Source organism: Neolamprologus brichardi, chromosome 8, assembly GCF_056152115.1.
Source record: "Neolamprologus brichardi isolate AB-2024 chromosome 8, ASM5615211v1, whole genome shotgun sequence".
NCBI lineage: Eukaryota > Metazoa > Chordata > Actinopteri > Cichliformes > Cichlidae > Neolamprologus > Neolamprologus brichardi.
The window spans coordinates 12,318,274-12,342,655 of record NC_142111.1 but is presented as its reverse complement, the minus strand read 5'-3'; the positions used below and the strand labels follow the sequence as shown (position 1 = coordinate 12,342,655).

The 24,382-nt window shown below is 37.9% G+C and overlaps 1 protein-coding gene across 1 annotated transcript; it reads left to right on the top strand.

The window, feature by feature from the left end:
* The first annotated feature begins 1,465 nt into the window (after nucleotides 1-1,465).
* LOC102790716 (integrin alpha-M-like) lies at nucleotides 1,466-22,480 on the top strand. Its single transcript, XM_087845458.1, has 29 exons — nucleotides 1,466-1,562; nucleotides 1,832-1,923; nucleotides 2,297-2,367; nucleotides 3,151-3,265; nucleotides 5,112-5,239; nucleotides 5,357-5,499; nucleotides 5,789-5,939; nucleotides 6,212-6,362; nucleotides 6,608-6,675; nucleotides 6,843-6,963; nucleotides 7,128-7,267; nucleotides 7,975-8,121; nucleotides 8,214-8,423; nucleotides 8,531-8,664; nucleotides 14,231-14,379; nucleotides 14,484-14,635; nucleotides 14,757-14,882; nucleotides 15,776-15,849; nucleotides 18,326-18,467; nucleotides 18,556-18,654; nucleotides 18,771-18,850; nucleotides 18,935-19,021; nucleotides 19,126-19,195; nucleotides 19,296-19,397; nucleotides 19,803-19,883; nucleotides 19,968-20,078; nucleotides 20,232-20,345; nucleotides 20,454-20,564; nucleotides 20,710-22,480. Exons 3-29 carry the CDS (start codon nucleotides 2,329-2,331, stop codon nucleotides 20,791-20,793), a joined length of 3,129 nt encoding a protein of 1,042 aa, XP_087701584.1. The 5' UTR covers nucleotides 1,466-1,562; nucleotides 1,832-1,923; nucleotides 2,297-2,328; the 3' UTR covers nucleotides 20,794-22,480.
* The last annotated feature ends 1,902 nt before the right edge of the window (nucleotides 22,481-24,382 follow it).

Sequence of the window (24,382 nt, the reverse complement as noted above, 5' to 3'; positions counted from 1 at the left end):
TTGGGGTCATTGTCCTGTTTACAAACAAATGATGGTCCAACTAAATGCAAACTGAATAGGATGGCATGTCGCTACAGAATGCTTTGGTAGCCATGCTGGTTTAGTGTGCCTTAAATTTTGAATGAATCCCCAACAGTGTCACCAGCAAAGCCTCTCCCATACCATCACACCTCCTTCTCCCTGTTTCACGGTGGAAGCCATGCATGTAGAGACCATCCGTTCACACTCACCAAAGACTCAGCAGGTGGAACCAAAGTTCTCAAATTTGGACTCATTAGACCAAAGCACAGCTTACCACTGGTCCAATGTCCAATCATAGTCTTTCTTGGCTCAAAAACATCTCTTCTCCTTGTTTCTTTTCCTTAGTTGTGGTTTCTTAGCAGATATTTGACCATAAAGGCCTGATTCGCACAATCTCCTCTGAACAGTTGATGTAGAGATGTGTCTGCTACTGGAACTCTGTGTGGCATTTATCTAGGCTCGAATCTGAGGTGCTGTTAACTTGCGATGTCTGAGGCTGGTAATTCAAATGACTGTATCCTCTGCAGCACCAGAGACTCTTGGTCTTCCTTTCCTGGGACTGCCCTCATGTGAGCCAGTTTCATCCAGTGCCTGATGTTTTGTGCGACTGCACTTGGGGATACATTCAAAATTTTAGCAATTTTTCGGAATTACTGTCTTCAGTTCTTAAAGTAATGATGGACTGTCAATTCTCTTTACTTAGCTGATTGGTTGCCATAATATGAATTCTAACAGTTGTCAAATACGACTGTCAGCTGTGTATCAACCTGACTCCTGCACAAAACACTGACTGATGGTCCCAATCTCATCAAGAAGGCAAGCATTTCCCCAAATGACACCTGACAAGGCACAGGCGTGAAGTGAAAACCATTTCAGGTGACCACATTATGAAGCTCATTAAGGGAAGGCCAAGGGTTTGCAGCACTGTCAGCAAAGCAAAGGGTGGCTACTTTCAGGAATGTAAAATATAATACATATTTAGAGTTATTTATATGTTTTCTTTGCTATATAATTCCACATATCATGTATATATTTGATGTCTTTAGTATGTCTTTACAATGTTGAAAGTACTAAAAATAAAGAAAAACTATTAAATAAGAAGATGTGTCCAAACTTCTGACTGTATATATGGAATTTAAGACATAAAATTGACTCCAAATTGAAGTCTTGAGTGTGTTTTACAAGACAATAATTGCTCTTAGTTCTTAGAATTTAAAAATATCTAGCTTATGTGCTCTCTAGTTGTAATAAAAGTGAGGCAGACCTCAGTTCAAACTGCTACACTCCAACACAATTAAAGAGAAACACAGACTCTATACAATTTTCTGTATGTGGTATTCAACAGAGGTGCTATAATCACATTAGAGTACCTCTATTACTATATAAAGTTGTTTATAGTAAAACCAATGTTTGTTTTTTTTGCTTCTTTAATTCTCAGTGTTAAATCCTGCGCTTTCTTTCAATATTGATCCTGGGGCTTGGAAGACCCTGAGTAGCTCTGCTCCTGGTTTTGGGTACAAGGTGATTCAAAGAAAATCAGAGTAAGTCACAAGACACATTGATAAAGTGTGTGTATGTTAGTGTATCACACGTACACACACATACATGTTTGTTAAATGTATGCTTGCAATTGGACTATTTGCTTTTTAAGAATATTGCTATTTATTACTAATTTTCTTCTAACAAACATCATAATAGGTTAGTAATAAATGAACAAACATGCAATATTTCTTAACAGAAAAGATATGTAGTGTATTTAACCACAGTTTGCTCTTTAGACTTACATTGTGGTCTGGATTTATCTCCATAGTTTGATCGTCAGTGCCCCACTTGAACAGGAGAATGGGGGAATATATAGCTGCACCACTTCTCCTCCAAAATGTCAAGATATAAAACTAGAAGGTAGGTAACCATTAATTTGTAAATGTCTTAAAACTTCAACAGTAACTATTTTACCTTTGCAAAAATTCTGCTCAGACCCTGGCACAGAAACTTGGTTAAATCAAATCATAGCTATAGTAGATTTCTAAAGTAGATATCTTTGTATTTAATACTGAGCCTTCAAAACTGAGATCAGCTTACTTTTTAAATTTTTACAGCTATGAAATGAAGTTATAGTGAACTTGAATTCTGTGTTGCATTCCTTTCTGTTGTAAATGTGCCGTGTAAATGTAAGTGTATTAATTGAGGTGCTTTGTAGTCTTCGGCTTCACTGTTTCTTCCATTATCAAGGAGATTTTTGTGTTTTAACAAATATAGAATTCTTTCAATACAGCTCCAGATTTGACAGCTAATGTGTCCCTTGGTATGTCAATGGCAAGTGATCCCTCTGCAGAAAACACTGTGGTGAGTTGCTAGCTCCAGACCTTATGTTAAGTACTTTTTAAAATCACTGATGATCCAACTCAACTGTCTTATGTATGTAAAATGTCTTGTGTTAAAAATTGCATTGTGAAAAATCACTGAACCTCCCAGTGGTTCTCCACAGAATCAGCTAATTAAAAAAAACAACAACAACACATTTTACATATTAGCTTAATGTTACTGGGTGACTGTGGTCCCATCTGCACCAGAATGCATGCCACATATACTTGGGCAAGATACTAACCCTAAGCTGCACTCTGATGCATCTGTCAGACTATAAATGTATGTAGATGTTAGATAGAAAGCACTTACATAGGAAAAGGATAGAAAAAAATCATTTGTTTGAGTGGGTGTGAATGAGTGAGGTTGTATAAGAAAAGTGCTACATAAGACTGAGACCTTCTACGATTTACTGTTACAGATAATGTTCAGTGTGGTGTAGATAGAGAGGAAAAGCAGGTCTCTCTGAATGTAGAAAGATGACAAAGGAATAGAAGTGAGGTTTGTATTTTGAGTGAGCTCTGTAGCCTGGATTGAGTACCACACCTCCAGAGTTCCCACAGGTGTAGTAACCTGTCACATATTCACACACATGTGCCTGAAAGAGAGCAGAATCAGAAATTATTAAAAAAAAAAACATTAGCTGATACTGAAGATTTATGTGGGAATTTATTTTTTCAGATCTGATTGATTTTTATATGAAATGAAGGAAACAGGGACAGGAAATAATCAGCCTAATCAGAACTTGTCTTTGTCTGTTTTTAGGTGTGTTGTCCATCCATCCCAAAGCACTGCAAAAGTATCACCATGTACAACGGTGTGTGCTTTCAGATAGACAGTTCTAATTCATTTGGACCACCGATACCATCTTCTCTTGACGGTAATAGTAAGCAGAGTTTGTGAAAATGTACCTACAATGAATAATGTATTTGAGAAAAAAAAGATTTTAAATGATGATTCCATTTATTAAGGAAAAAATGTCAATGAGTGTGTCACGTGGCTGTGGAGAAATTTTGGCCCTGTGGCGGCCCACTAGAGGGCTCCACTCACACCCAAGTAGGGAGGACGGGTTTTGTCGAGTTGTGGCGCGACGTGTTCAGTTTATGTGTTGTGATGAATAAAATCGGAGTGGAAAGTTAGAGCTTCTGTTTTGTCTTTACTATACCTCCACAGCACACTTTTTTAAAGTGTTTTAATTCAGCCCGCCGGTGGGTTTTAGACTGTGAATGCCCTTTTTAATGTCATGTTAATCTGCGTTAGGTCCAGACTTTGACTAGGCAACTTCAAAACCTTTATTCTCTCAACTTGAGTTCAACTTGCTGGTTATTTTAGATCATTCTCCTGTTGCATAACCCAAATGTGCTTGAGCTTTTGACATGGTCATTTTGGATTTTCTGGTCGAGAACATAATTCATAGATCCATCCATTACGCCAAATCATCAGGAAGCAGCAAAATCAGCCCTAGACACACTGCAATCACCATGTTTGATTGTTGGTGTGATGCTTTTTTAATAAAATGCTGTGTTGGTTTTACTCCAGATTTAACCGGACTCAAACAATTAAAAAAGTTCAGGTTTTGTTTCAGTCTACAGAATATTTCCCCAAAATCTTCAAGATATTTTTTGGCAAATGTGAGATGAGTTTTTGTGCTTTTTTGGTGATTTTTCTCCTCGAACTCTCTATTTGTATGCCATTTTTACCCAGTCTCTTTTCTATTGTTGAATCATGAACTCTGACCTTAACTGGGACAAGTGAGGCCTGCAGTTCTTTAGATGCTGGTCTGGGTATGGCTGTGACCTTCTTGATGAATCGCTGATGTGCTCTTGGAGTAATTTTGGTAGGCTGGCCACTCCTGAGAAGGTTCACCTGTTCTTAGTTGTTCTTAGTTTTTCCATTTGTAGATAGTGGCTCTCACCATGGTTTGCTTGAGTCCAGAAAACTAAGAAATGACTTATAGATGTCAAAGATATATTTCACATTTCTTCTTGAGTTTCTTTAGATCGTGGCATGATGCATTGCTTTTTGAGATCTTTAGCATGCTTCAGTTTGTCATACAGGTTCTACTTAAGTTATTTCTTGATTGAACAGGTCTAGTAGTCTGTACTAATTGTTTTGAGTCATTTTATACAAATATTTTTAACTCATAAGACGTTTGTGTAATAAACTGAGATGTTTTGTCTTGCTTCTAAGTGACAGAGTTGATTCTGTTCATCTGGATGTTTAGAAGGTTGGAAAATCCTGTAGTCACCTGAGACTGAGAAAGACACTTGGATGAGTGATGAAACCCACCGTAAACACTGCATCCACATGAGCACAATCAACCTTCTGGGATTTCAAATAATTTAAGCTTTTCTGTATTTTCTTAAAGAAATAAAAATAAATGTAAACAATGAGACTAAGAATAATTGTGGTTGGAGATCTTATACATTAACTTTGGTAAAACCCTGATAAGCATTTTTGGACCAAACTCATTTAATCCGTTAATCTTCTTGTCTCTCTTGTTAAACTAACATAGACAACAGCGACTGAGCTATGCCACTAAATAGACAAGCATACGTACATTTAGTGATTAACTAGCAAATGCATACAACATAGATTGTCTTTGTGTTATTCATAATGCCTTTACCGACGTGCAAAATTCTTTTGCTTTGCTTTTTATGTGAGTGAAAAAATATAAAAATCACCCCATAAAACTAAATCTAATTTTGAATCCATTTCTTTGACAGACTGTGAAACACAAGTCGACCTTGCCTTTCTTTTGGATGGTTCAGGCAGCGTATCTGCTCCTGATTTTCGAACAATGAAGAAGTTTGTGAGAGATCTAATTGTATCATTTCTCTCAAGTGACACACAGGTGAGACACTGTTGTCCCTTAAATAACAGCAAATCATGACATAGATTACATCTTTGTCTGCATTTAACACCATAAAATATAATCTAAAACATGTTTCACATTTTTTCTTTCTTTCAGTTTTCTGTTTCCCAGTTCTCCAGTGCCCCAGAGGTTCATTTTAACTTTAAAAAATTTAACTTACCTGAAATGGAGGATGAAATGAATAAAATTCAGCAACATGTGGGACCGACTTACACGGCTAAGGCCATCAAAGAAGTTGTGTAAGTAATGCAAAGATATTACTGAAGCATTGCATTTTTCAGTGAATCTGACCACAGTAATACCGTGCATGTTCAGAATTATGTTCTACAAAGTGGACAAGATGGCACAAACCAAGGCCAATTTGAAATACTTGCAGATCTAATGCTGCATCTGCAAAGTACAAAAATATCTGTATTTTGGAAAAATTATGAAAAAAATGAATGACACTGAAATATGTATGACCACAAGGTGCACTTTTAAAAATACTTTGTGTTGAAATTACATTTTATTCTTTTTTTTATTTGATAGGGAAAAGGTTTTCAGCCCACAGAAAGGCTCCAGACCAAATGTGAAGAAGGTCTTGATTGTAATTACTGATGGAGCATCTAATGACCGTGAGAACCTGGAAGGTGCAGTAGAGCAAGCAAAAAATAAATCGATTGCTCGATTTGTTATTGGGGTAAGCACAGTCAGTTATTTAAACTTGTAGAATATTGAGTTTCACATTGATTGATGATGGTGTCACTTGTCAGACATGCTATGAATTCATTCAGTCAACCAGAAACAACTGTTATGGTTGATTTGAGTTCTTTTCAGTGTTAGAGAGTATAATATCTGTGTGTAAATTTGAATATTAATCAGGTGAGGTTTAAGGACTGTATTTTACCAAAGTCAGCAAATGATCTTGAATAGTATGAAAACAAACGTAATCATAGTTTTTCAAATCTCCAGGTCGGGGGTGCATTTGATAAACCTGAAGCAAAACAAGAACTGCACACCATTGCATCATCTCCCTCAGAAAAACATGTGTTTGAAGTGAAGAACTTCAACGCACTTGAAGAAATAAGACAGAATCTACAAGACAAAATTTTTCCCATTGAAGGTACAAATATACATTCAACATTAAAGCTTTGTTAAAATTCCTGTAAATGTAGAAAATTAAAATAATTACATTGTATTCTTTTTAATGCATGTTACAAATTTTGTCTCATTTTAAGTTAAACAGCTTGTTGCTTTATGAAAAGAGCAATAAATACTCAGCACATTTATAATAAACAACAAAAAGTCATTTGAATTCTTTACTTTAAGTATAATTAAAAATTTGTCTTGTTTCTTTTTCTGTCACAGAAAGCAGTGGAGAGTCACTGAAAATGGAAATGTCTCAAGAGGGATTTAGTACAGTTTATGCACCTGAGGTAATTAAAACTACATGAAACTCATCAGACAGTCTAGTCTGATGAGAAAGAGAGATTCACATGTGCCACCTTTTGTAGCTTGAAGGCAACCAGATAATTAAACACAGTCCACATTTTAAATAAAAAAATGTATTGTATATTAAATTTATTTTCTGTCGACACTGTAGGGAATTCAGATGTCTATTGTTGGTGCAAACCAGTGGAGGGGAGGCTACGTGCAATACACAACAGGAGGCCAGAAGGTGAAAACATATGAGGATGTGTCTTTTGAGCCTGACAGTTATCTTGGTAAGAATATTACAGCTTTAACAGTCTAACTCATACACATGTGATCATGTATATACACAGCTCTGCTGTAATTCTTTTACACAAACAATTGGATCAATTTGCACATGAACAAAATTTTAAAGGAGAAATAAGTTGTCTTTCCTTTTTTGATTACCAAATTCTAGGTTACTCCATGGCAATTGCTAAGGCCCAAAGTGGTTCTCTGACAGTTCTTGGTGCTCCAAGATATAAACACAGAGGAGTTGTGGTCTCTGTTAACAGAGAAAACTTTGAAAACCAAACGATTGAGCCCTTGGCATCACAGGTATGAATTTACAGCAAGACAGATCTGAATGACCTTGTAAAAAGAAAAATTACCATCATAATCCGGCTGCCCCTTCGGCGCCAGCTGTGGGCTCAAGGCTGGAGCTGAACAAAACACCCTGATAACGACTGTGTTTAGTCTGTTCCTTCCCATTCCATGCAAAGCCACCTGGGTTGGCTGGAAGACTGTTTACTTAGCCTGGCAGGGTGAAGGACACTGTCTCAGCTGAATTATGGACACGCACACACATACATATACTGATACTGATAAGCACTCACTGACCCATCACCCTCCCTACCCCGGATCCAACGCCACCTCCAACGCTTACCTCCCCTCTGATGTGGACATCGGGTCAGCTGGAGGCGCAGTCGAAGATTGCAGCGGTCCCAGTTCAGATGTACACACTGGAACTCTTTCCCATGTTGCTTGTCTGTGTTTATTGTGTATGGTGTGTTGATATCTGTGCATTCCTGTATTATCCTTTTGTGTTTCACATTTTGATGTTTTTTTCCTCGCTACCTAGCCTGACCTGTCTCCCCAATGTGATGTTTGTGTATTGTATGTACGGTCGGCAAGGTCTGTCATCTCGGTTGTGGGCAAAAGACCTGCAACTGACAAATAAAGGCCATCTCATCTCATCTCATCTCATCTAAATTATATATAAATTATTTTTTCAAATAAAAATGTATATTTTTTTGCTTACACAGTATCAGACTGGTGAATATTTCGGGGCAGAGGTGTGTACCATGGACATAAATAATGATGACATCACTGAGCTAATCTTCATATCTGCCCCAATGTACACGGAGCCTGACAGAGAGGGAAGAGTTTATGTTTGCACATTAACTGGTTTGGTAAATCAAAGTTTTATCCACTTCAATTAAATGAATTATTTTATTTGTCAACTTCCCTAATGATCATATAATATTCACTCTCCTGCTTTCAGTTTGTGGAGTGTAATTTTCATGATCCATTAATACTAAGAGGACATGCAGGTGTCAAAGGAAGGTTCGGCTCTTCTCTTGCTGTACTGCCTGATCTAAACGGAGATGGTTTCAATGATTTGGCAGTTGGAGCACCTTTGGAGAATGGTGGTGAAGGCAGCATCTACATATTCCACAGTGAAGGAGGACGAATCAGCCCTACTTACTCACAGGTACACAACATCAAAGTACTCACAATGATTATTAAACTTATCTGTGATGTAAAAGTGTATCTATACAACCTGCAGCTTTATTAATTAAAATATGTTCATTCACACAGAGAATTACTGGCTCTGAGGTCCAGTCAGGACTGAAGTTCTTTGGCCTGTCAATCAGTCAGTCGGCTTTTGACCAGAGTGGTGATGGACTGCTTGACTTAGCGGTGGGTTCAAAGGGTAAAGTTGTCTTGCTGAGGTAAGTCAAAGATAGTCCAGCCATGTGTTATTGTTGTCACTGGTACTTTTTTGTGAAGGTTCAATTGTAATGAATAGAATACTGCTAAAAAATTAGTGTAAATGTAAAATTTTCTAATTATAAAAAAGGCACATTAATGTAATTAGAAATTACGTTTGCAGAACACAATTTACTTCAAAATGTACAGGAAAATACAGGAAAATGCATTTTTTTGCAAAGAAAAAAGGGTGATGCACACATGCAGCTACACATAGGGATTAGCCAAGCTAAATTGAACAGACCGAAAATCAGCAGTAGCTCACATAACCACTTGTTCAATTCAATTTTATTTATATAGCGCCAAATCACAACAAATGTCGCCTCAAGGCGCTTCAAAGATACAGAGAAAAGCCCAACAATCATATGACCCCCTATGAGCAAGCACTTTGGCGACAGTGGGAAGGAAAAACTCCCTTTTAACAGGAAGAAACCTCCGGCAGAACCACGCTCAGGGAGGGGCGGCCATCTGCTGCGACCGGTTGGGGTGAGAGAAGGAAGACAGGATAAAAGACATGCTGTGGAAGAGAGACAGAGATTAATAACAGATACGATTCAATACAGAGAGGTCTGTTAACACATAGTGAGTGAGAAAGGTGACTGGAAAGGAAAAACTCAATGCATCATGGGAATCCCCCGGCAGCCTACATCTATTGCAGCATAACTAAGGGAGGATTCAGGGTCACCTGGTCCAGCCCTAACTATATGCTTTAGCAAAAAGGAAAGTTTTAAGCCTAATCTTAAAAGTAGAGATAGTGTCTGTCTCCCGAATCCAAACTGGAAGCTGGTTCCACAGAAGAGGGGCCTGAAAACTGAAGGCTCTCCCTCCCATTCTACTTTTAAATACTCTAGGAAGAACAAGTAGGCCTGCAGAGCGGGAGCGAAGTGCTCTAATAGGGTGATATGGTACTACAAGGTCATTAAGATAAGATGGGGCCTGATTATTTAAGACCTTGTATGTGAGGAGCAGGATTTTGAATTCAATTCTGGATTTAACAGGAAGCCAATGAAGGGAAGCCAAAACAGGAGAAATATGCTCTCTCTTTCTAGTCCCTGTCAGTACTCTTGCTGTAGCATTTTGGATTAACTGAAGGCTTTTCAGTGAGTTTTTTGGACATCCTGATAATAATGAATTGCAGTAGTCCAGCCTGGAAGTAATAAATGCATGAACTAGTTTTTCAGCGTCACTCTGAGACAGGATATTTCTAATTTTAGAGATGTTGCGCAAATGGAAGAACGCAGTCTTACATATTTGTTTAATATGTGCGTTGAAGGACATATCCTGGTCAAAAATGTCTCCAAGGTTCCTCACAGTGTTACTGGAGGCCAAGGTAATGCCATCCAGAGTAAGAATCTGGTTAGATACCATATTTCTAAGCTTTTCAGCGCCGAGTACAATGACCTCAGTTTTATCTGAGTTAAGAAGCAGAAAGTTAGTGGCCATCCAAGTCTTTATGTCTTTAAGACATTCCTGCAGTTTAACTAATTGGTGTGTGTTATCTGGCTTCATGGACAGATAGAGCTGGGTGTCATCTGCATAGCAGTGAAAATGTATGCTATGTCTTCTAATGATGCTGCCTAGGGGAAGCATGTATAATGTAAACAGAATTGGTCCTAGCACTGAACCCTGTGGAACTCCATAATTAACCTCAGTGTGTGAAGAGGACTCTCCATTTACATGCACAAATTGGAGTCTATTAGATAGATATGATACAAACCACTGCAGTGCTATACCTGTAATACCTACAGCATGTTCTAATCGCTCTAATAGGATATTATGGTCAACAGTATCGAATGCTGCACTAAGGTCAAGAAGGACAAGCACAGAGATGAGTCCACTGTCAGAGGCCATAAGAAGATCATTTGTAACCTTCACTAAAGCTGTTTCTGTGCTGTGATGAACTCTGAAACCTGACTGAAACTCTTCAAATAAACCATTCCTCTGCAGATGATCTGTTAGCTGTTTGACAACTACTCTTTCAAGGATTTTTGATATGAAAGGAAGGTTGGAGATTGGCCTATAATTAGCTAAGACTGCTGGGTCTAGAGATGGCTTTTTGAGTAAAGGTTTAACTGCAGCCACCTTGAAGGCCTGTGGTACATAGCCGATTATTAGAGATAGGTTGATCATATATAAGATCGAATAATTAATCAATGGCAGGACTTCTTTGAGCAGTTTTGTAGGAATGGGGTCTAAAAGACACGTTGATGGTTTGGAGGAAGTAATTATTGAAGTTAACTCAGAAAGATCGATTGGAAAAAAAGAGTCTAACTTAACATCAATGGAACTAAGAGTAGCTGTAGATAATATTACATCTGTGGGATGATTATTGGTAATTTTTTCTCTAATGATAAAAATTTTATTTGTGAAGAAGTTCATGAAGTCATCACTAGTTAACGTTAAAGGGATGGTTGGCTCAAAAGAGCTCTGACTTTTTGTCAGCCTGGCTACAGTGCTGAAGAGAAACCTGGGGTTGTTCTTATTTTCTTCAATCAGTGATGAGTAGTAAGCTGTTCTGGCTTTGCGGAGGGCTTTCTTATAAAGCAACAAACTATTTCTCCAGGCTAAATGATGATCCTCTAAATTTGTGACACGCCATTTCCTCTCCAGATTACGAGTCATCTGCTTTAGGGTACGTGTTTGAGAATTATACCACGGGGTCAGGTACTTCTGATTAGAGACCTTAGTTTTCACTGGAGCTACAGTATCCAGAGTCGTACGTAGTGAGGAGGTGAAATTATTAACAAGATAATCGACCTCTGTTGGGGTAGCGTTCAGATAGCTGCTCTGCTCTGTGTTGGTACAGGGCATTGACGATGATAACAGTGGCTGGATTATATTCTTAAACTTAGTTACAGCGCTTTCAGAAAGACATCTACTTTGATAAAGTCCACTCTCCACTGCTGCGTAATCAATTATTGTAAATGTAAATGTTATCAAGAAATGATCAGACAGGAGAGGGTTTTCAGGAAACACTGTTAAATGTTCAGTTTCTATGCCATATGTTAAAACAAGATCTAGAGTGTGATTAAAGTGGTGGGTGGGTTCTTTTACATTTTGAGAGAAACCAATTGAGTCTAACAACAGATTAAATGCCATGTTGAGGCTGTCATTTTTAGCATCAACATGGATGTTAAAATCACCCACAATAATTATTTTATCTGAGCTCAGAACTAAATTAGATATAAAGTCTGAGAAATCAGACATAAACTCTGTGTAAGGCCCGGGTGGACGATAGATGATAACAAGTAAGACTGGTTTCTGAGTTTCACAGCTGGGGTGGACAATGCTAAGCATCAGGCTTTCAAATGAATTAACAGTCTGTCTTGGTCTTTCATTAATTAATAGACTGATGTGAAAAATTGCTGCCACACCGCCCCCTCGACCTGTGCTTCGAGATTTCTGATAGTTAGAATGACTCGGGGGTGTTGATTCATTTAAACTAACATAGTCATCCTGCTGCAACCAGGTTTCTGTAAGGCAGAGTAAATCAATTTGTTGATCAATTATTAAGTCATGTACTAACAGAGACTTGGAGGAGAGAGACCTAATATTTAATAATCCACATTTCACTGTTTTACTCTTTGGTTCAGATGTGGATACTGTATTGTTCTTTCTTTGTAAATGTTTAAGTTGTTTGTTGCTGGTTTTTAGTTTGTTTTTTGTCTTTTTGGGAGCTGACACAGTCTCTATGGAGATGGGTTTTTGGGGGGGTAGCAGGAGGAGAGAAGCTGCAGAGAGGCGTGTAAGACTGCAACTCTGCTTCCTGGTCCCAACTCTGGATAGTCATGTTTTGAGGGGTTTAATAAATTTGTCGATACTTCTAGAAATGAGAGCTGCTCCATCCAAAGTGGGGTGGATGCCATCTCTCCTAACAAGACCAGGTTTCCTCCAGAAGGTTTGCCAATTATCTATGAAGCCCACATCGTTTCTGGGACACCACTCAGACAGCCAGCAATTTAAGGAGAACATGCGGCTAAACATGTCACTCCTGGTCTGATTGGGGAGGGGACCAGAGAAAACTACAGAGTCCGACATTGTTTTGGCAAAGTTGCACACCGATTCAATATTGATTTTAGTGACCTCCGATTGGCGTAACCGGGTGTCATTACTGCCGATGTGAATTATGATTTTATTGAATTTACGTTTACCCTTAGCCAGCAGTTTTAAATTTCCTTCAATGTCGCCTGCTCTGGCCCCTGGAAGACAATTGACTATGGTTGCCGGTGTCTCTAGCTTCACATGTCTGAGAACAGAATCACCAATTACCAGAGTTTGACCCCCAGCGGGTGTGTCACCGAGTGGGGAAAAACGGTTAGACACATGAACGGGTTGGTGGTGTACCTGGGGCTTCTGTTTAGGACTACGCTTCCTCCTCACCGTTACCCAGCCGTCTTTCCCCAGCTGCTTGGGATCTGCCGGGGAACAGCTAGCGGGGCCTACGCTATCTTCGGCTGCACCAGCTACAGGGGCCTGGCTAGCTAAGGGTGAGAGCAGGGTGCAAAGCCGAGTCTCCAGTTCAGTAATTCTGGCCTCCAGAGCTGCAAATATGCTACATTTGTTACAGATATCATTACTACTAAAGGAGGCCGAGGAGTAACTCAACATCTGACACAATGAGCAAGAAAGTGCAGAAGGGACAGGTGAAGTAGCCATGGTGCTAACGGGTCGGCTACGAGCTAAGCTAGCGAAACAGTACAGAGACAGCGAGTGAATACTTTGGCTATAAATTAGGTAGTGAGTATACAGAAAGTGTGCTTCGGATGAAGCACGTGAAGATTATACTGTGAAAAAAGAATGTATTTAAAAGTTGTTAATTAAACTGCTAAGCAAATAAGCTACTCAGAAACACCACTGTGTTTGAGCAGGAACAGGAAGCGATACTATACCACAGAGCGAGCGAACACCAAGTGACATGCATACCTTATGCATACCTTGTTACTTCCAAGGTATGCATAAGGGCATAGGACTCACCAAAAATGGACAACAGAAGATTGGAAAAACACTGATGAGTCTGGTCTCTAACAACAATGGTATCCACAGTCAGCAGATCTCAGTCCAATAGCACCTTTGGGATGTGGTTGAACAGGACTACAACACCTAATTGAATTTATGCAACTAACAATTAAGGCCATTCTGTTTAAAGCAAAGGAGGGTCCATCCCAGTTGTAGATACTTCTTTAGAAAGCATTACAGATTTATAATTAATGCTTCCTTAAATCATTAAATTTCATTTAAAACATATCTGGTTGGTGCCATATAATAAGAGAAAATGTTCTTTACTTAGAAAATTAACATCTCTCACTGACCCCAAACTTTTAGTAGCAGAGATATTGATAGAAACAAGTAGACATAGTGGTTTATAAAATGTGCAGTGCGAGTAAATCAAAGAAAAGTGTACACAGTTGTGAAGTCTTGATCAGAACATCTACAATGAAGATTAGCTGTCAGCTTAGTATTAATTACAAAGGTAATAGTCATTCACATGTCTAGTTCATCATCTCCTTTCCCTATTATGTCCATTTCCAGATCAAGACCCATTGTAGAGGTAAAGTCTGAGGTGTCATTCAGCCCAAACCAAATCTCTACTCAGAATGTAGACTGCTCAAAACCATTGGAGAACACAGTTACAGTCTGCTTTACCATGAGCAGCTTGTCTACGAAAGAGCAACGCGCAGGTTTATTATTCTTATCTGTTTCTAAATCACTAAACCATTCATCAGTTTACTTTATGTATGCATGTGCATTTGTAACATTTAAGTCAAACTCTGATCTATTCCAGCTCAAGCAAGGATTGATTATATGTTAACATTGGATACCACTCGCAAACCTTCGAAAAAACGAGCTTACTTCAGTGAGAAAGAACAAGAGCGGTCTGGATCAATTATTGCCACCTTGGGGAAAAAGTGTTCAAATGTAACATTTTTTATTGAGGTAAATTCTATTAATAACATCACAATTATCAAATGAACCAACAGATGTTCAAGTCAGTAAACAAAATATTTTAATTTTAGTCTTGTAGTCCTACAACACTGACATTGCTCTCTTCTTGCAGGCCTGTCCAGAAGATGCTCTCAGTCCTCTTTCTAATGAGATTAAATTCAGTTTTTATGGTTTGCCTTCTGACGAAAATCTCACGCCAAGTCTTTCCCCGCATGCTCCAACAGCAACTAATTATCCCGTAAGAAATGTGCACTATAAGTGTACAGTTAATACTTTTGCCTTTACTTTTTATGTAACTCTGGCAGTGAGAAGAACCTGTGCATTTGTCAGGTCTTCAAAGAGTAGTGACAAACTCTAACTGAAAACACTGAATTAAAAATATTCAAGCCTTTCTAACTAGAGTCCTTGCATCTACAGAGGAACAAGATCCTTTTTAGAAGTGGATCAAGAATATCGTTAGAAAGAATTTTATCTTCAGTACAGAAAGTTTTGGTTAATGTTAGTCCATTTCACAGTAATAAGCATGCAGCTGCTTAGCTTGGTGACATAACCAGCTAACACTACTCACCTAACTTATAAAAGCGAATACATTAACAAACTCATTGTTGCTGTGGAATACATAGTAATACATAGTAAGGTCCATAGGTATTACATTTACTGTTCAGCCTCTGAAACTGTACAAAAATGATCTGTTATTTCTAAACCATGAATGCAGACATTTGTTTAACCCTTTGAATTAAAGCTAAACATCTGCACTTCAGTCACACATTGTTTGATTTAACACTGACTTTAGTGGTGTACAGAGGTATAATTACAAAACCATTGACTCAAATGCAAATGTAAAACTTTATAGCTGGGACAGTTGTTGTGCTGATATCTCCATCCATATAAGGCATCGGTGACAGAAACTGTGTGTAAAGTATTAAGTTCCGCCAATGCCACTGTCACTGCTAGCAGGCAGCATAGAGACCGCTGCTATATCTTAAGACCACGAGCATGGCAGCATTGCTAAATGACAGAAATTGGTGGAGTCTTTAAGTAGAATAAAATAGTTTCTTTATAGTTTTAAAATAAAATGAAATTATAATGAGTGAAATGTATAATGTAAATACACCATGCTTTCTTCCACAGTTAAATTTTGAGATCAACTGTGGCACTGACAAGAATTGCAATGATAACCTGAAGGTGGATTTCAACTTCACCAGGTGAGGCCCAGTTACTAAAGTTAAGCTTTACTTGTGTCACAGTCAGGCGACCGTGTGGCTCATGGATTTGAAAGGACCCAGCATGTAGAACATAGCAAGCAGACACGATCAACAAAAAGCCTAATTTAATGGTAATAGCTAAGTTAAAAATTATAACACATTCCTAAAAAAGACCAAATCCCAAAACACAAGGGAATGGAAAAATCTCTTTGAGGAAATAACAACAGAGTGCAACGAAATACAGAAAGAAGAAAAAACCACACTCGGGGAAACGCTGGGGAGGCAAGAATGAGAATAACCTAGAGCCAAAACCAAAAAGACAATTATGTCACAAAACTTAAAAGCATTCCAAGAATAATAAAACCAAGACTGGACACCAAAATAAAACCAAAACAATAATCCAAAATTAAAAATATAAGTATTAAAACATCCGCTGAAAATCTAACTCAGACATATTTATGATTAAACTCAAATTCACAAAAAAACCCCAGAATTTGACAAGTTGTGTGCCTGGAAATGTGCTACTTTTAATTGCTTGTACATGAAGTATAAAAACACTGTTCTACTGAAACATTTGAATAAAATTTAAAGCCACTCTGTCAAAATTTTCCTTCCTTATGATTAATAAGTCACAACAAAGCTGGAAAGAGAAATAAAGAAACAAAAATAAAAAAGATGAGAAAAACACTAACACAAATAGTAAATCTGTTTACGATGGCGTATGAGGGACACAGAAGAAAAAATGTTATTTATTATTTTGAGAAAATTCAAAACGTGGAGATTACAAGTGTTGTTTCAAGACAAACTGCCATGGCTACTGTCCCCTCTGAGTCAATGAAATCGTATTTCAGAATCGTGTCATGCACTGTGTAAAGCAGGTAGAATTGGGGGACCCAATGAGGGAGTGGGGAATGAGGGAGAACACGACCCCAGACAGAGGCAGACGCAGACATTAACACTCTCAGGCTCAAATTAAGTTTTTGTTGCTAATGCACAAAAAAAATACCTGCAGTGGTACTTCTGAGTAAAACAAACTCATAAAATATGTATGTGGGGTAATCAGGTTGTTAGCTTTTACTTGTTGCAAATCTGCAACGCCTGCCTTGAGAGGGTTAAATACACAAGGGAATCAGGGCAGAGAGGAAACACCTTGGGAACATGGCTGGCAACAATCAAATAGACGGGACAGGTGGAAGCAAAACTGAATATGAGGCACATGAGACAGAAAACTATCCAAGTAAAACAGGAAGTACAAGGAACACAAACACTGGGACCCAAAATGATGGAACCCAAGCAAGAGAGGGAGGAGAGAGAAAGCAAGGGAGGAAAGAGGGCGAGAGAGCAAACAAACAGACATGCATAGACATCACTAGAGAAACCGGCAGATACACAACATGACGACATCACTCGCCTAATTGGGGAGGACATACAGAAGTAACACTACGCCAAACAGAACACAAAAGGAAACAGACTAAATGAATAGGACACTAGGAACAAGAAACACAAATGATGAAACAAAGAGGCACAAAGGAGTCCAAAAGTCCTTGAACCAAGAGGAAGAGTGGATTAGTAAAAAATGAAAAGGCAGGTAATGGACAGATGTAAAGATATCGATGGTTCACTAATTCATCTACTCAAGGCATCTTGTAGAGGGTATAGCATCTGTAGCAACAACTGCTATTTGCACATTTAAACTGTTTTTCCCCAAATAGTATTTCAACTGTTTCTCGAAATTTAGACTTAATTTTTTAATAATGAATAATATATATTTTTTGTAATGTGGCCCTAATACTCTTTCATGTCTATTTGGAGACTCCATGTGTAAAATTATTTTTCTGCTTGCTACGATGATTAAATAACCAATACTCAGTGCAGTCTGTCTTTCCCCTGTTAGTGGGATGACTGTACAAATGTCAGGTTGAGTTTTTATGCTATTTCATCATGTTGTGGTGCACAATAAAGCATGGCTATTTAAAAGACTGCAATATAATGAAATATAACTGATCAGAGAATCACTCATGATGGCTGAGATTATCTGCTAAGAAACCTCCCAATGTAAATAAAAATTAACTTTTCTCTATTTGAACTCGTTTTATATATTTTATTTCCAATTTTACTAGGTCATAAGCTGAAATATTGTACAATTTTATAAACACCATGTTGCCTCCTAATGCCGAGTTTTAAGCATTATCCTACCCTGTGTCAGACTGGCAATCTGTCCAGGGTATACTGCTGGCCCTTGCCCAATGTTAGCTGTGATAGCAGTAGAAAGTGAGTGGATGGCTAATCAGTAGATGCTAACATGTTAATGCAATAAGTTAACTTGGTAAATATACTACATCCCTTAGGATCTGTAAGTTGTTACCATTTTAACATTCAATTGAAAACTACCATAAATTTAGCATTTTGTGCTTTTAGCTCAGCTGTCGTCTTGTTTTCCTCTCCTTTTATTCTCATCTGGCTTCATACTCCACAGATCCTCAGAGGTTAAAGTGGGCATTGATGAGCTTTTGAATGTCACAGTCACAGTGGAGAACAGAGGAGAAAACTCCTACAAAAGCCGTGTTATTCTCACGTACCCAGCTGGACTCTCCTACAGGAAGTTCACGAGTCAGCAGGTAAGGCATCAGGATCAAGTCTGTATCAGTTCATCACTGATCTGCTGCTCTTCAAAAGCATCTAGAATCTTTTTTTTCCTAATAAAAGGGAAGAATTGAGTGCAAGTCCTTGGACAGTGAAGATGGTTTATCACGAGGAAGGACAGACTGTACTATTGACAAGCCCATTTTCAAGAGCCAAACTAAGGTTTGTTTTTTAATTTTATTTGTACAAAAAGTCTTTTATCAATTTGTTTTTTCTGACTTTTGCACAACTTACGGACAAAGAGAAGTCACTCATCTCTCTCATTACATTACATTAAGGCTTCCTTCATTGTCTTCTATGGGATTGACACCAATAGTCAATTTGAGAGGAAGATCTTTGTCACTGCAAATGCCACCAGGTACTGTTTCTCTGGTACATGTACTTTTCATTTAAGCAGTAGACCCACAGATACAGTATAAATATGTTCACTTCTCTCTTTCAGTGGAAATCAGGAGCATGCACCTACAAGTGAACTCTACAAAAAGAAATTGATTGATGTAAAATACAGCATTTTTATGACAATTAAAGGGTATGCGTTGTTCTCTTTGTAACAGAAAAGGAAACAAAAAAATAGAAAGTGACAACTGTTCTAATACATGGTATTTAATCAATCTTTAAAATATGTCTGTTTAGCTCCCCCAGCTACAACAATTTCACATTTGGGAAGAATGATTTGCAGAAACCAGTCCAGCAATCAATCACGGTAGAACATGAACATGTGTATATATCTGTATTTTGTAAAGGTAATTCTATGATTTAGATCCAACTATTATGCTTAGCTCTTGTTTTCTTTTCTTGTTTAGCTAACAAATGATATCAGAGCACTTCATAATTTCACTGTGTGGATCAAGGTTCCAGTGAAGCTTGGGGGAAAAGACATTTGGGTGCATCCGAACAACCTACAGGTAATATATATGTAGTACTGTGCAAAAGTCTTAAGTCACCCTTCATTTCTTTATATTTTGCTATCAAAGATAAATGTAAGTGGTCTTGAATAATAGTTCTTCAGGCTTTCTAAAGGTTTTGCTGTGTTGAATATTAAAGGAGGAGGTCATACCAAATATTGACTTTCAAGCCAAAGTCTACACACTGTGTCTTATTTACTATATATCGATGTATGTTTGCATTTTTCAGTGAATTGTTGCAACTATTTTCCATTTTCCCTGCAAAACATAGAGAAATGATGGTGGCTCAAGGCTTGTACACAGTATTGTATGTTGTTTTAGGTATTGACTACAAAAATGGCTCATGCTTAGCAGTGTAAAACATGCATGTGGTAACACTGGGACCATAAATCAAATGTATTATAGATTGCAGACTGTAAGAAAGGAAGTTATGAAGAACCACATGTTAAAGACTTTGTTCCTCAGATCCAAAAAAATAAAGTAGTGGTAAGTATTAGTCTAAACATTGAAGATTTAACATTACAATGGATCAACTTTTGTTGCATTTAGTCTTCTTTAAATGATCCAAAGGACTGCTCTGTGGCCATGTGTAGAGTGTTTGAGTGCAAGACATCTCTGGAAAGGCAGGAGAAGAGGACGTATGAAATCTCTGGAAACCTCACTTCACAGTGGATAGAGCAGGTAACTGATGGGAAGTTTATGTTAAGTGCTACATTAGGTTTTTTTTTCATGTCACACTTCTTCCTTATTTGGTACTACTAACTCATATATATTTTCCTATATATATTTATTTTCATTTTCAAATTCAGCTCATCCCTCTTGATTTTTTCTTAGATTGGACTTCAGTCTGCTAAATTCCTCTTGACCAGCCAAGTCAGTCTGAAGTACGACCGAAGCAAGTACGTCTACTTTTCAACAGGGTCTGACTACAATTCTCCTGTTCACAAGGTGAGCACTTGTAATATATATAGTATATAATGTAATCTTGATGTAATAATAACAATAATAATAATAGTAGTTTCCATTTTATTCACAAACTGTCACTTCATCTTTCAGATTGAGGCAGAAGTAGAAGTGTACCCTGAGCCAGATTTTATCAAAGAGATCATTGGAGGATGTCTGGGAGGGTTGTTTTTTTTGATTTTACTCACAGTTGTCCTGTATAAGGTGAGATGCTGATCACACTTTTTCAATTAATTTTTTTCATAAGAAAAGCTATTAGAGAACGTGGACAAATAATTAAATTTTCTTTTCATTAATATAATTTTTATGCACAGTTACTTGAATTTTATGTTTTTCCTTGCACTTCCAGGCTGGATTTTTCAAGAGTAAATATAGCAAGGTAAACACTGAAGAACCGGAAGATGGTGCAGGTGGAGACGTACCCACAGGATAAAAACAAAGGTTCATATTTGTAGATCTCTATCTAATCTTCAAAGAAGGTCTGAAATCCCTCCCCTGCTCGCCCATTTACTTACAATAGAAGTTCCTACCTGGTGGGCAGGACCTGACATAGCAAAATCGGTATGGCCCGGATCTGGCCCACACAGTGTGCTTACACATGGCCCACATACCGCAAAGAATGACGGCTCTTTGGTGGCCCAGATCTGGTTTGCCAGAGGTGGCCCACACATGGGCCAACACAAGGCCAGTGCTGGCCCAGAACAGTTTCAGCTCTGGCCCCAGATGTCAGCCTAATGTGTACCTTAATCAAGCCATGTAATAACAACATGTGCTGGAACATAGTAGTGCAAAGGTAACATGACAAACTCTGTTCGGACAGCGAATGGACTGATTCTTATATAGTGCTTTTCTACTATCAGAGATTACTCAAAGTGCTCTATACGACATGCCACATTCAGCCAATCACACACTTTCTCCAAACTGAGTGCTTCCTAACCACATTCATACACATTAAAACTCTTGACATGCAGAGTGGAGGAGCCAGGGATCAAACCACTAACCTTCTGATCAGTAAGTGACCTGCTCTACCGCCTGAGCTACAACCACCCAGTGGTAAACATGAGTAAACCCTCACTAGGTTTTGGATAAAGTTGGCTACCATAGCAGTATAGTATCGCAACATGGCATTTGGGTCTACTAACTAAAATAGGAAAATAGGAACATAAATAGTGCCATCATTGCCAGACCTGGCCCACATCTGGTTGACATACACCCTGCCATGACACCAGTCAGTCAGAAGTGCCAGCTTGATGCCGGATCCGGGCCAGACCTGTTTTCTATGAGCCTGGGCCACATAAACCAAACCACAATCGGGCCAGATGTGGCATGCTATCACATAAACAGTGCCATCTACGCCAGGCCTGGCCCATATCTAGATGACATACCACTTACCATTCCAGAGGTCAGCCAGCAGTGCCGGCTTGACACCAGATCTGGGCCAGACCTGTCTGCTATGTAGGACCCTCGCAATGGGAACATGAAATGAACTGAAGAGATCTGAAAAGTAAATCTGAAATTGTTTATTCTCTTTTTCTGGACCCAAAAAGTAAATAAAATTGTTCAAATTAAACTGTACTTACATTTAACACAAGCACCTGAAGACCACCTGAAGACAGTGTTTTGAGAGGCCACACTATAAAAGGTTGTGAATTACTATCCTGTATAACAGACACTTATAGTAGTAAGTGTCTGCTATACAGTCATTTGCTTTCAAGTTAAATTTAATGCACAATATAGAAAAAGGATACTCAAATAAAATGGTTGAGGTTGAATATAGTGAAGTACCTGAGGAGATGTAGAGTGATTCTGAAACAGTCCTGTAAAGAATTATGGTATGAACGTTTTTAGAGTGACTGTACTATTTTTTTTAAAGAATAATAATAATTGTCCACCATGAAATATCTCTGTATTTATATTTTTACAAACTGTATGTTTGTAGACATTATTGTACAGTAAAAAACTTTTCATGTCTCCCTGTAATGGATAATGAATGAAATTTAATATATTTTATATGCTTAAAAGCACTTAACTGCTGTAGATGTGCAAAGTGCCAATAACAATGTGAATGCCGTTGTTCAATAAATTGTAAAATGTGTAATATTTATAAAAGATAAAGTTTTTGCTTCATCATTATCATTCATTATATGTAGTATGCGAATAAAATTCATTTCATTTTTCATACATAAATAATCATCCAGTTTCTTTTATTAGAAAAACAACATATTGTTGAATGCATAACTAGTTATATATTCTCTCTCTTTTTATGATTAAAAGCTTAGGACTCTAAACATTACAAGTTTATCGTTCAGAACCATCAACACAGCATTTAATGATTTATATTGTTAATTATAGGACAGAGCAGGGGTCTCCAACCTTTTTTGTTCTGTGAGTTATGTGATCCAGCATATTTGGAGGACTTGAACTTCTCTAAATTCACAATTTATCAAAACAAATTAACAACAAACAGTGCAGATTTCTGAGCTCATAAATCCACCATCTTTTATTAATGCTAATGAGTTGCACAGTTTCTGTCAGTGGCACTGCATAGATTCAACCTGAGAGCTTTATGCAGAAATGTTTCCACTGAGGTTCACACCAATGGAGGCATTTAAATGTTTATCTGTTTCAGTACTTTAGGAAAGTCTGGGTTTGCTTTGCAATGTCCAATAAATCCCAAGTGGATTTTTTTCTTTTTTTCCAAAGAGTACCACTTCACCGCATTGTAAATGTCAACTCCCTTGGTGGTGGTTTTCAGTGACAGTAACGTCAAAAACTCCTCTTTTGTGGAAAAGTCATCAGACACCATGCGTGCGAAAACAGCTAGCTGTGCCGTATCACTGCAGTCCACAGACTCATCACACTGAACTGAATACAAGGAGCACCTGTTCATGTCCAAATCCAGCTGTCTCTCCACATCTGCTGACAGTGCTTATACCCTCTGAGCTAAAGTGTTGGAGGAAATGGCAGCAAATAAAAGGCAAGGCTTTAATGCTTTTGAATCCCAAATGGAGACAAAGCTAAAAAAAAAAAAAACGAGGAGTAAAGCAAGTGAATGAGACATAAAGAACGCAAACACAGGGAATACAAGTATCCAGGAAGCCCTGGGAAGCACTAGAAACCACAAGAGAAACCAGGACTAGGAAAAACACAGTTATGTAGGAGAACTTGTCAAAGGACAAGGGGAAACCAAGATAAATACTAGAAGTGATGAAAGAGGAAACATTTGGGGAATTCAGCTATAACTAATACTACAAAATTAGACAAGGGAAGTGAAAGTAAATACAATGAACAAGAGACAAAGACTACCAAAAAAACCCCCCAACTAGAATTAATTAAATGCAGCAACAAATACTCTAAGGCAAGGCACATAAATGAATTATTTTTAGACGGATTTTATTTAGATCTTAAACTAGAAGATAACGTGAATCAGCAATCCCCATTTTTTAATTTAAAGTAGATCCATCTGAAAACAAAAGTCAGTAACTGAGTAAAGCCAATGTCTCAGCAAAATATGTGGCTTCAAGTCTGTTCGCAGACTTGAAGCCAGTGATTCTAGTGATTCAAAATTGGTTTAGAATATCATGTCCGGGACCCTCTGATCTATGTGTGTAAGCGTGTTTGCAGTTACCCCTCTGCAATTTAAGTCATTTCCTACAATATATCAGTCCGGACAGTCACGCCGAACGAAGCTTATGACTGTCAGAAGACTGAGTGCCAAATCTCATGAGCACCTTTGCAATGTGTGTATGAAAATGATTATAATCACTTATTGTAGTAAAAGAAATCAAAAAGAAATCAAACATTTTCAATCCTAACATTTTCCTTCCTTTCACAAAAAGCATGTGTTTCATTCAACCTGCTGTCCCACAGTTTCCCCTCCAGTGTGATACTAAGCTTCTCATGAACACAGGCATTTTTTCTTCTAAACACGATTCAGTTTATTTAATCATTAACAGTTTATATTGATTTACATTTTTTCGCTTAGAAAAAAATACTTGAACAAATGGATCGAGATTAAACAC